Here is a 13328-nt window from a genome sequence, read left to right as displayed (position 1 = left end):
TAAGTTTAAAAAACAGCCCAATCTCTAACTGAAGTCTACCACTGACTTGTGGTAGCTGAGTTGCACTGTGGGTAATATTGGCAGCAGTTTTGGTAAGGAAGAATTTATGTTTTTGGTTTTGCTGCATCAGTTTTCTTTTTTAGTTCTTTTCTTTGATAAGGAGTAGTCAGTGGAGTCAGAGTTGAGGCTTTATGTCCTCTGCCCAGGCTGTTATCAGCAGCGCGTCTGAAGGTTTTCAACATAAATGAGGATACATCGTAGTGAGTCATGCAGCAGAACCAGATTCTCTGGCTACTGTTTGTTTGGAGAGTTCTGTCAACGTGACTCTTCTCAGCTGAAGGAAAAAACATGAGAAAACAGAATGTGACACAAAAGATGTGGAGAATCTGAGATGAGTTGACATATGTGTCACATATATCATGTGCTGTCACTGAGTCCTTCAGTTGTTTTGTTGTCAGTTTGTTGTCTTGAGGTTCGATCTGGAGGTGAAAACAAACCTCATGTTGCCAGTTTCTATGACTGAGATCAGAGCTCATTCTGACTGAATCGCTCCCTGATGAAAGTTTCCTATTACTTATCATATTCATCTTTTTTCATATATGACATACGAATATACAAACATTTTTTGCATAGCAATATTTAAGTTGTATTGGTGAAAAAACTGAGACCTCCTGGACAGTGAATTAAAGGCTGTGCCTGGATGATGATTTTGGATGAGGATGGGCGGGGCATTTTTTCTTTGCAGATGATGTGATCTTGTTCATGAGTCAGGACAAGATAGAAAAGAGGTCCACAGGCTGATTGGTGCTGTGTCAGCAGTAATGCCAGTTTTGTACGAGACTGTTGTCATGGCCTTGTTCTGCATAATGTGGATGTCCTGCTGGGCTGTGTTCAGACTGACTTCAGGATGGCAGCAGAGAAGGGCAAAAACTGTCGTCCAACAAAAGCTCAACCTGGCTCATCATGCAATGAAAATACATTCACATGCACATTCCTCAGTTTATATTTTGTTATATTTCTATTTTCTAAAACAGCACAACTTCAACTCTGTGCATGACAGGTGCAGAATTGTTGTCAATCAATAAAGAAGCAATTCTCACTCAGACCACTGAGAAAACACTTCAGTCGTATTAATAAATGTAATATCCTCACATTATTCCTCGCTAAACATCTGAAGTTTAGTTGTAAAAAAGCACAGAAATGTGTCAGCGGCACTTTGCATCAGCAATAAACACAGACATCTTATAAGATACAAGGTTTCTGTCACATGTTGGCAACTCGTAGCCGGAGGCCTCCTCACGTTAGCCTCGTTCTGTCATCCCTGAAGCCCTGGTTATTGTGGAGGGCTGGGCGGAGCTCAGGGTCAGCTCGGTAATGTTACCTCTCACAGAGAGCAGTGTACCTATGTGCAGGTATAGAGGCAGGCCAGGCAGCAGCAGTCAGGAATTCAGCTTGGCCAGCTCCCAGCATGCAGCTGGTAAAATAAGAAGGGTGAAGAAAGCGTCTCGAGGAAGAATGTAACTGGAGCAAAGGAGAACATTTACTGGAGGTTTTCAACCACAGATACAGAGATAAACAGAGAGATGGACAGATGGATATGAAATATAAATGTAAACAATACTTTAAGCCAGTGGCATCAAACTAAATCTCTGTGCAGCTCACTGTTAAATCATTTCAGATGGAAAATTAACTCATTTTTTTGGACTTAGCTGAAATGATCTCTGTATATTTTTCTTTCTGTTTTGGGGTTTTCGGGGATTTGACTCATTAATCGTTCTTGTTCTGTCTTCATGTGAATCTGTTGTGTTCTCAGCTTCTCAGCAACACCAGGGCTATTTTCCATGTGATGGAAGCTTCAGTCAAAACAGTCTTGTTGCCAGGCAGATTTTCAGGAGCCAATCTGTATCGGCAGCATCAGAGGTGCTATTGTATAACGATGTTTGACGATTATTATTTCTGACCATTGGATATCATCCATGCTGGTTTCTTTTCTCAGAGGAAAGGAGCTGAATTTTTAATTAAAAACAGTAGCTGTTCTACTTTTAAAATCTGGTGTAAAGGACATGGAAGAACAGAGTTATGACAATGTCCCAAAGTCAAATGTCAGAGTTCAGCGTTCCTGCAACACAAGTTCTGTTCAAGTCTCAGCTCAGGACAAAAGATGAACTGTGTTTGAAAATATCTCCTTTGTTGATAAAAAGTCAAAGGAACAAGAAGCATAAGGCATAAAAACTGAAGGAGAAAAGTCAACTACATCTCCCAATGCGCATTTTGGTCAGAAATATCCAATCATAGAGCTTCATATTCTGTTGTGACAGAAGTGCGACACAACTGTCACGTTTCAAAGGTTCCTGCAAACACAGCTGACACACCTTTGTTTCCTGGGCAACAAAGGGTCCAACAGGTGGATCCTTCGCACCCCAGCCTATGGCCTCTTAGACCCCTGAGGTAGCACATAGCCACTAGGTATCTTGCTAGCTAACTTAGCTATGTAAGAAACTAAAAGAAAATAAATACTGTCTGATCAAGCAATATATCAACAATGCAGTGTTTTTTTTAATCAGTTAGTTCAGTTTCAGATACATTTATTTGCAGTAAATATTAAGTAACTTTTCTACATCAGATCTAGTTTTAAGTGTTATGACCTGTTTTAATGAACAGATGCTAAAACTTGCCTGAGAGGAGCTGATGGATGTGTTAGCTGTGTTTTTATAGACTGACGTGTTGTTATTACCTTTATATAACCTGTTCCAGGCTTTAGAATTGAGCTCCAGAGCAGATGTTTAGTTTCTTTGTCAATCTTTTATCAGATGGGCGTCCGGAGCAGGAATGTGATCTGTGTACAGACTCTGATCCCCCACAGAGCTGCTGCTCGGCTCAAACACTGCAGAGCTGCCTCAGCTGAGAGAATCTGTTGTAATGTGTCACTGTGTGGATCCTCAGTGCTGAGCTCTGGGAACAGTTCATGTTGAAGTAAGTTCTATGGTCCACTCAGTGAGATGTGACTGAAAACTATCAGTTAGAACTTTGAACTAGTTTTCATGTGGTTTGATTCATTTGAAACGAATGAAGAAACCAGATCTGTCATCCAAACAGTTTCAGATCACACTGATGCTGTCTGGTTAGTGGTTGAGTTCATTGTTAAGAGACACAATGATAGTAAGGTATTAGGACAGTTTATTCTATTTATTAAACACATTTCATTATGAGAAAAAGTTCATTACCAACGCCAAGACTGTGTGTGAGAAGAAACCCAGACTTCACGGATGTTGATGTGCATCAATAGAAACGATGAGTGTCGGTAATTTGAGACACTAAAAACACTGACAACAACATCTGCGGCCCCGTGAGGCAGCACGGTGGTGAGTCTGGGCAGGAAACAAAACACTGGTGAAAATGTGACCTGATGATGTTGCTGATGAACAGTCAGAGTTCCTGCAGTTCATCCTGAGGGGAACATGAACGTCTGAACCACATTTCATCACACTCATCCAACAGAATAGTGCTTTTATCCTGGATATTTTGGTTCGTTTTTTCATAGTGGGAAGCAGTGGAGACACGTCGTCCATCTTTGTATACACTTGTAAACACATTAAAATGCATTCTGAGCTGTTCACAGTGGCTGTGTCCCAGTTCAGGGGCCACATCCTTTGGAGGCTGCATTTGAGGAACTACTGTGTCACAGTGGCGCAACAATGCTGTCCAGTGTTGGGGGCTCCTTTAAATGTGGCGTAGCCCAAGAATTCATTGTGCACCAGTAATGAAAATAATACAGCAGCAAAAACACTGACAGAGAGCCTGAGGATCACACTTTTAAATGTAGAACAGCTAACAGCACAACCGTCAACACCAAGGGCCTAAAAACCTCAAGTTTTTGTGAAAGAAAAGTTGCATGTCGTTAAGGTTGCTTGGCAACAGGAGCCTTTGCAACGCAACCGTAAGAGTGGGCGAAAATCCACCAAAGGCCAGATGGTCTCGCTGTGGTTCTGCCTTTGGGGTCTACGACAGCCACCAAGGGCCACGTCTTCACAGATCATGTCCTCTGATGGACGTGGCCCCTGAATTGGGACACAGGTAGTGTCAGTGTTTGTGAAGTCTTTTGTTAGTTTCAACACAACATATGATGGCTTACAAAAGCAGCCCACGAGTCTCCAGAGGAATAAAAAGAGTACAGGCCCAGGAGATAGAAAAATAAACACACGGATAAAATGATCAACTGTACTGGAGCACCAGAGATCGAGGCCTCAGGCGGCTCTGATCCTGGGTCTGCTTCATCGGTGCCTTTGACCATCAAATCATCCAAATGAAGGAGGAAATACCCAGAAAAGAGTCCAACACAACCAAAAGGAATAAACAGCTAAAATGAATAAGAAACAACAGACGAGAAGAAAACAAACAAAAAAATACATTTGTCAGTTGGAGTCTCCCTGGTCTGACTCTCTGTCAACACAACTCCTGAACACGATGGATCAGACGTCCTGGATGTTACAGTTCTCAGAGCGGTCACGACAATAACAAGCCTCGTCAGCAGAAAAACAGACTGAATGTTCACTGAGCGGGATCAGCTCTCTGCAGCACGTCTCAGTCTGGACTAAAGACTGGTCCCAGAGTCCAGCAGCCTCACAGAGCGAGGACTCTGAACACCTGTATCATCTTCCACCTGGATTAGTGTAAATGCTCCAAATAACTTTCCCCTGATTTAAAGAAACTGGTCTCTGTTTCTCACCTGAGAGGCAGGTTTCAGAGAGACACCTGATCCATGTGTGTCACCGAGTCCTCTCAGAACAAACAGGTCTTTGTCCGGACCAGCAGAGCAGCTGTTATCTCCGTCCCCTGAGAAGCTCGTATCAGCGTTGTACTGTACCTGTGATGCTGACGAGCACCGCGGCTACTGTGAAGCATCAGATCAGGACAGATTCAAGTGTTTACATGGTTCAAATAATACAGCTAGAGGTCAGCTGAGGTCACAGGGGGGCGGGGGCCAATCAGATTGTTTATATACAGCAGGGAGAGTGGAGTTACAGGGCTGACCTCTGACCCGGGATCTGTGGTTCTGATAAAACTGTCTTCTCCCTTCAGATTCAGACTCTAGAAACTCCAGTTAATTAAGAGAATCTGGTCTCATGATCATTATCGGAGTCCACATCGGAGTCCACATCCGAGTCCACCTGAACAGGTTTGTACTGTGTGAGGACACAACCCTGACACCTGGAACACTTTCTGTCCCCCCTGTGGACTCTACAGTTTGGTTCAGATCAGGATAAGATGGGGACTGTCAACAAAAGGTGAATGTCTAACGTGATGGACAGACAGGTGAGGTGTGTTGATCCTCCTCAGGTTCACAGAGGACAAAACTGTGCCAGCGTCTCTAACAAAAAGTGTTCTGCAGGAACAAAACAGGACAGGTCAGGTTCCACCCACTCTGTCTCTCTATCTGAGTTTCTTTTTCCCCTTTCTTTCTGTCCTCCTCTGTTTTCTGTGCTCCTCTTTGTCTTCCTGTGTCTTTCTGTCCAGTTTCCAACAGGATTAAAATCATCACTAGAACTGACTGGTAACCAGTGAAGGGAGGATAAAACAGGCCTGAGATTATTTAGATTATTTACATCCACCCATTTTCCTCTGTTTACTGGAGGCCGGGTCGTGGTGGCAGAAACTCATTTCAGCCGCTGGTATCCATGATCTGATTCTCTCAGCCTCTACCCAGAGCTCATGACCACAGCTGAGGGTGGGAGTGAAGGCAGTCTGCTCAGCTGAGACCTTCCGTCTGAGCTCCCTCTTCACCACAACGATCCGTCTGTCGATCTCCTGCTCCGTCTTTCCCTCACTCATGAACAAGACCACAAGATACTTGAACTCCTTTGCTTGGGGCAGAAACTTCATCCCAACCTGAGGAGAGCAGCAGAGGACCATGGTCTCAGACTTGGAGGGACTGACCTTCATCCCACCTGCTTCACACTCGGCTGAAACCGCCCCAGTGCACACTGAAGGTCCCGGGCTGATGAGGCCAGGAGAATTTGAGTAGGGAAACAGTTTAATTAACAAATTTAATGAAAGGATCAAAACTTAACATGTTGAATTTCTAAAGAACACGAGTGGTGAGAAGCTGTCAGCTTCCTGTCCAGAGGTTGAAGCACTCGATTCGTATTCTCATTTGATTGTTGAAGAAGCTGCTTCTGTTCAATAAGAAATAACAATAACTGAACTTTGAGATGTTCATAAAGTTCCTACGAATATTTGTGGTATGAAAAGGTTCATGAGGACCACATATTTTATTTCAGAAACCTCCTTAATACATTGTCTCATTAACTCCTGACGAAGCTGAGCCCTGTGAGAAGAGAACAGTGACTGGGTCGGTTTTCTCCTGTGGTTACAGGTTATCAGTACGAGTGACTACATTTCCCTCCAGATGTTTGATGTTTCAGCTGCTGGTCTGGAGCTGAACCCAGGCAGTGAATGAATGAGTGAATCCAGTTCCTCCATGTGACTAAAACGCCACATTTCTGTCATTGAACAGTTTTTGGTGCTTTGACTGACACTTGATGCTGTATCCACTTTGTGCACCTGCGTTCTTACTTTTCACTGTGTTCATGCAGCTGCTCCTCATATCCCAGCTGCCTTTAAAACCAACATCAGAGTTTAATCACTGTTATTACAACCAGCCGCTGTGGACGTGTATGTCTCAGTCATTAGTTCTTGTTCTTCTTCTCAGACAGAGTCGCCTGCAGCAGCAGATTCAGCCTCATGTTTCACGACCTAATGAAGCAGAAAAACCAGGATCATACTGGGAGAGGACAGGACATGTGATATCACAGTCTCCATTTAGACCGAAAATGAAACTGGATTTCACTCTGACAACAGGCCTCGTTCACTGACCTGATCAGAAACAGAGGAAAATATATTTCTCAATAAAAATGAAAGAAAAAAAAACATGTCAGAACAAGAACTTAATAACGTAAAAAAGCTTCTTCCAGTTAACCAGAGTATTAAAGCTCTGGTCTTGGCAACAACTGTGCACATTTTTTTCAATTTGTGAATCAGCCTTTATCATGAGCGTTATGAGGATTACACTTTTAAATGTCAGTGTTTTGCTTCAGCTCAGTTCAATAGCTAACGGGCCCTCAAACCTCCATTTTTTGTGGAGCCACGCTGTACAGAGTTTGGTTGGTGACTTAAACTTTGCTTTGGTTAGAGGAGTTTGGTCTGAAGGTTGAAGTGGCAGCAGGACATGAACTTTTCCTCTACACTTGAGATTATCAGTCTTGCACAAGAAAAACCTTTTTGCGATATTTTACATTTTTCTCCCTCAGATTTCTTTAGGGTTGTAGATTGAAGATTTTGTGCACAAAAACAGGTGGATGGAAATGTGATGCATGTTAATGATACAATTCTTTTTATGTTGTTTAGCAGGTCTAGGTTCTATATTAATACTGTGAAAGTATCAAAGCCTCAGTCCACAGAGAAATGCACACAGCCTGTATTCAGAAACTGAGCCTTAAAACCAGCCGTCAGGACTTCTGGAACTTTGTGATGTCACAACAAAGCAGTCACTGCCCCAAGCCCCGCCCAGGCTCAGAGCCTCTCTTCTGATTGGCTGACTGACCTGCTGTTAGTAGAGCCCCAGAGAGAAGCCTGAGAGAGGAGATGTAAAATATGGGACCATTAAAAAGAAATGAATCAGCAGCTTTGACTGATGCTCCGACAAAACATTGATGTACTGAGGTGAAAGAGAAAACTCAGCTGTTCTCTAGAAATACAAAGTTGATGTATTTTCCAGAGGTAGTTTGGACTTTTAACTGAGTAACAAAGACAAAGAAGAGCTGCTACATCATCAGCATCAGTCTGTTCAGTCTTTAGTATGTTGGGGCCGTTTTGAACATCGCAGCCTCTTGGTGTCGCTGGCAAGGCTTCAGACTTTTAAATCTACTTCTGTGCCACTTTGACCTCTGGGAGACCTTTTATATGTAACAGTTAGACCTTAATTCAACGTGAACGCTGGTAGAATTAACACAGTATTAAAAAGTGCTTAATATTCTCCCCTGGTTGGTTTTCAGGTTTAACAGGCTGGAATAAGAACATTAACCCAGTGAGAATCCCTGGACGTCTTCTCCAACAGTTCTCATCCAGCAGATAAAACCTGAACTCCCACACTGAACAGCAGCTGCTGACAGTCACGAGGAGAACTCGGATCACCCACAGCTCTGTGTGTGTGTGTGTGTGTGTGTGTGTGTGGACATGCACGACTGCTGTAGAAAGTTCTTCTGCATCAAACAAAGAGGAGGACGTTTTCTAAGAAAAACAAAGTCTGTGGACCTACAGAGAATTATCTTCACCTTAAGGTGACGCCTCCTCCCCGGTGTGTCAGCAGAGCTTTACTTTCACTATGTGACTGTAGCGAGTGGGTCTGCAGTGGGTGGAGACAACCATGATCCTAAACTAACGTTTAAACCGGTGGTCGGCAACTGGCGGCCCCGGGCCAGAACTGGCCCTCCAGCGATAATATCTGGTCTGTCAGATTATTTTGATCATCAGATTTTTTTAATCTTAAAATATTGAACCGACAGTCTCTCATTCAGCTGTAGCTAATGTAGAGAGATAGACTCTCCCCCCACCTGAAGATGCTTATTATATTTTTATCCACGTTGACAGTGAATGACACGAACAGACACACGGCGTCTGCGTACAGCACCTGGTTTGACGATAGATCTCCATCATGGCAGCAACAGTTTCCCACTGAATCACTTTTTGTCTTTTTATCTCTTCTACAAAATAAAAGCGCAAGAAAGTTAATTTTTTTTCTGCAATTCTTTAGTTCAAACAAGCTTGTAGCTTTTATTATGAAAAGTTGTGATAGAAAGCTCCAAAGGCTCTGAAACGTGTGATTTGAAAAATGAAACCAAACGTATAATATGTGACTGTGGTTCACAGCCACATGAACAGTAATAAAGTCAAGTTAAGCTGCATCTTTATCAATCACTTTGTTAAATCAGCCTTTGATTATGTTCTGGCCGTCGTGTAATGGGTCTTCTTCTTCTCCTGTTTTCTCCTCACCATCCTTCCCCTCCTCCTCTCCCTCCTTCACCTCCTGTCCTCTTCCTCTCCTCCTGCTTCCTGTTCCCCACATTTTCTTTGCAACCCTCGACCTCTCCTTCTTCTTCTCCTCCTTTAAACTTGGACTCTCTCCCCTTCCCTGCTTCTACTCCACTGTTAATTACCCTCCTCTTTTGCCCCCTTCTCTCCTTCCTAAACACCTTTAACCATTTTCTCCCCTTTAGCTTCTCGTCCTCTCTTGCCTCTCCACTTCCTCCCTTCTATCCCTCCCCTGCTCTCTCCTCCTCTTCCTCTTCCATTGTTCATTATTCACTCTTCCTCACTTCCTTTCAGGATTCCTCTTTTTGCCTCTTTCTCCTCCCTTTCTCTCTCCCCCTCTCCATGTTCTCCTCCTCCTGTACTTGTTTCTCATCCTCTTCTTTATTTTACCCCTCCCCTCCTTCTTATTTCAGCTCCCAGGTCATTAAGTCAACATAACAGAGCTGAAATCACTGACACTGAGCTGGGATTAACTGTGTGTGTGTGTGAGAGTGTGTGTGTGTGTGTGTGAGTGTGAGAGTGTGTGTGTGCGCGGGTGGTCTCTGCAGTAGAAATAATGAAAACAGAAGAATGTGCGGTTTCACACTGAGATGAACTTTCGAAATGTCTCTGAATCCGTCACGTTCATGGTGAATAAATCTGATTTCTGACAGAAGCGAGTCTGTGGTTCAGACGTTCATCTTCCTCTCAGGAATGGTAATAACTTCCTGCAGCGCCACCAACAGGTCCAGGTTTCAATCTGCCCGACACTTCGGTTCATGACCAAACAGCTGCCGAACTAAAAGGTTTCCATGGCGACCATCTCACAGGACGACTGGAGACTGTTGTGTTGGAGTTAAAAATATTCCACAGAGACAAAATAACACGACACTCATGACATTTGGGTTTAAAGATTTTCTGTTTGGTTTTTCAGACTCATCTGTATCAAGGAACAAAGAGACAGAAAAACCAATTTTCCAGTTATTTCCCAGACTGCCCCCCCCCACACACACACAGATTAAAATGCCATAATGACATAATCCTCAGATTGGTCTCTTTGTTTTGGTGCTGTGGTGCTGCAGGAACATGGCAGCAGCAGCAGAGCTGTACCACACTGTGCCAGGCTGCCTTTAGAGTGATGGATGATGTGTGTGTGTGTGTGCGCCAAAAATACCACACAGCCGTCAACTTCTCTTCAGAGTTGAGGAACAGTCTGCAGGAAAAAAGTGTTGATGGCAGTGAAATGCAGTGGACAGATGAATCTGCTGGAGGGTTGTTTGTGTATGAGTGTGTGTGTGTGTGTGTGTGTGTGTGTGTGCATCTTTTTCTCTTCTGAGAACTCCTCAGAACTCAGGTGAAACCTTCACACGTTCCGCTCTGATGAAACAGTGTTGCCGTGATTAAATTCACTATTTCTGTGGTTCAGGAAATGCTAGAAACATTTGGGAATATGTCAGTAAACTCAAAAATGATATATAACATAGGTCCCGTCATTTGTAGACATTTGAATGTGAAAATGTTTCATATTATAACTGGAATATAGAATCTAGACCTGCTTTCTAATCAAAAACACATGAACATGTACCTTTAGACCTTTAAGTGCCGGTGTGTGCTGCAGGCTAGCCATAGTAAAAATCCATTCTTCACCTTTGACTCACAGCACATTTTGAACCCAACTACAGGTTCACCAGAGGATGGTGCTGCATCAGAAAGCTGTGGAGATGGATGCAACAAAGACATGTGAGAAACAAAGTGGACACTGAGGCTGCTGTGAGCTGAGAGTTAAGTTTATTAGTGCTGAGAGGCAGAAACAGAAACTGAACAATGAAGAGAGAAAATGTACAGAGCTGAGTTTATATAAAACAAACTGGAATTAAGAGAGAGACAGAGAGAGAGAGAGAGAGAGAGAGAAAGAGAAAGAGGTTCACATATTGTTGGTGTCCACTTCACTTCTGTCCGAGCTGAGCGAGCTGCAGAGAGAAGCAATACATCAGGAGGTTGTTACTGTTCCAATAGAACTTCAACAGTTAACAGATCAATGTGTTTTACTGAGCAGGTGTACGACAGGTGTTGTTCCTTACCTGTTTGATGAACTGAGCAGAGTTGAAGAGCTCGCTGCAGCCGTAAACCACCTTCTTCCCCTGTTTGGACTGAAAACACACAACGTTACAGCGTCGTCACGTTTTCTGCACTACTGCCATACTCCGACCTGCTTAAATACCTGCTAACCTGCTAAATACCTGCTAACCTGCTAAATATCTGCTAACTTGCTAAATATCTGCTAACTTGCTAAATACCTGCTAACATGCTAATTTTGAGGTAATTTCGAAAGTTTCCAGGATTTTATCTAGAAAATACAGGACCATTAAAATAAAACATTACTAAAAAAACTACAGTTACATTATATGAGCCTGTCAGTATTTTTAAACCACATAATCATACTAATCAAACGGTCTGCAGTAGTACCTGCAGTATTACAGTACCTTTGTGTAGTCCACCAGGTTCTGGTACTCGATGTAGTTTCCTCCTCCCACCACAAACACGATGGCCTGAAACACATCAGACCAACAACACATCAGTTAGTGATGCCACCTTCAGATCATTTATTACAACACAAACACCACACTAACACAAACTGACACAAACTGATTTTAGTCTGTTTTCTGTGGCTGCTGATGAATTTACTGATCGGTCGTTGTCACTGCTGTGATTGGTTGTGGTAACTTTGAGTGTCAGTTTGTGTTTCTGTGCTGTGGGTCTGTTGTGGCACTAGGACCCCCGGGGGGGCAGGTCCTAGAGCTGCTGTGTGTCACACTGGTTTCTGATGAACACCATCACGTCCAGTCTGTTGAGCTTCCTCTTCAGCGACTCAGACTGGATCTAACAGACCAACCTGACGTCCACAGACAGACTCTGCTCACCTCCTGAAACGGGTTCTTGTTCCTGGGAATGGAGCTGAGGAGGAAGAAGAGGAGTGAAGATGATGAGACGTTCCTGAGCTTTCTATCAGTCACCACTAACGACTGCCATCGCTGATCAGACGTGATTATTGATTTGATCGTACCTCTCGCTGCCTCGCAGCATCTTTGGGTCAAAGTATCGGTAGTCGTCTGTTTCCTGTGAGGCCAGAGAGAAAAACACATCAGAGTCCATCACGGTCTCTGGACTGAAGTGTTCAGAGCAGAGACACACACATTTCACTACGACCATCAAACCAACATGAGACTCACGGACACAGTGAGAATAAAAGTGAAGTCACATGTTTGAGCTGCAGCGTTCAGCTCAGTCCAGAGACTCAGATCCTCGATCCGGGTCTGAATGAAGACCAGGATTTGCTCAGTATCTTCCCCAAGACTCTGGGAAACACTTCAACCTGCCAGATGTGTCTCTCAGTGTGTTACAGAGAAACCAGACCAGCACCTCTTTCTTCTCTGTATTTATCCATTTTAAGCTGTTTTACTGGTTATTTTCTTTTTAATAACTGACTTTTTATTTTCTGGTTTTCATCCACACATCTAATCTCTTTTAGTATTTTATAATTTTATCTTCACCTTTGATTTCCTGTTTTTTTTTATTTTATTTTTTTATAATGCCATGTTTTGTGATTGGCTGTTGCTGAAAAGAAACTGGCAGTCTCTATGCTAACCTAAGCTAAGCTAAGCTAACCCTGACTCCAAATGTTGAACTATTCCTTTAATATTCCACATCAGCACTTTTCTTACTGTGTTCAACATGAACTGAACACACACACACACACACACACACACACACACACACACACACACACACACACACACACACTCTGCATGTTTCTCAGCATCTGGAGTTTCAGACGACCAACAATGATCCTGTTGTTGTAAATGTACGAGGGGGGGCAGGACTGGGATGAAGATGAAAGAAACAGAAGAGCACATTCTCCCTCTATCAGATTAACCGCTGTGTGTGTGTGTACTTGTACTTGCTACACAGTAAGGACCAAAAAAAAGTATTTTACTAACAGAGTGAGGACATTTTGGCCGGTCCTCACTTTTTGAGACTCCTTCAAATCACATGTTGAGGGTTAAGACTTGGTTTTAGAGTTATGGTTAGAATTAGGTTTAGGTTAAGGTTAGGGTCAGGGTCATGGTTAGGCTCTCAGTTGTGATGGTTAAGGTTAGGGTAAGGGGCTAGGGAATGCATTATGTCAATGAGTGTCCTCACAAAGATAGAAGTACAAGTGTGTGTGTGTGTGTGTGTGTGTGTGTGTGTGTGTGTAGGGTCAA

At 43.2% G+C, this 13328-nt stretch overlaps 1 protein-coding gene across 2 annotated transcripts in view; it reads right to left on the bottom strand.

Annotated features, from left to right (window-relative positions):
- Nucleotides 1-10837: 10837 nt before the first annotated feature.
- Nucleotides 10838-13328, bottom strand: part of scfd1 (sec1 family domain containing 1) — a 29376-nt gene continuing 26885 nt past the window's right edge. For both annotated transcript variants that reach the window (XM_071497996.1, XM_071497997.1), the window contains exons 21-25: nucleotides 12131-12183; nucleotides 11988-12021; nucleotides 11550-11615; nucleotides 11148-11216; nucleotides 10838-11036 (exon numbers count right to left, since the gene is read on the bottom strand). In XM_071497996.1, coding sequence (XP_071354097.1) covers nucleotides 11013-11036; nucleotides 11148-11216; nucleotides 11550-11615; nucleotides 11988-12021; nucleotides 12131-12183 — 246 coding nt within the window. In that variant the 3' untranslated portion in view covers nucleotides 10838-11012. The remainder of the gene's footprint in view (nucleotides 11037-11147; nucleotides 11217-11549; nucleotides 11616-11987; nucleotides 12022-12130; nucleotides 12184-13328) is intronic.

The sequence above is a fragment of the Trachinotus anak genome, unplaced genomic scaffold (genome assembly GCF_046630095.1).
Source record: "Trachinotus anak isolate AG129_WGS33_773 ecotype Australia unplaced genomic scaffold, CSIRO_AGI_Tana_v1 ptg000015l, whole genome shotgun sequence".
NCBI classification, from domain to species: domain Eukaryota; kingdom Metazoa; phylum Chordata; class Actinopteri; order Carangiformes; family Carangidae; genus Trachinotus; species Trachinotus anak.
Note: the sequence above shows the minus strand (reverse complement) of the source record. Positions and strands in the feature narration are given on the sequence as shown.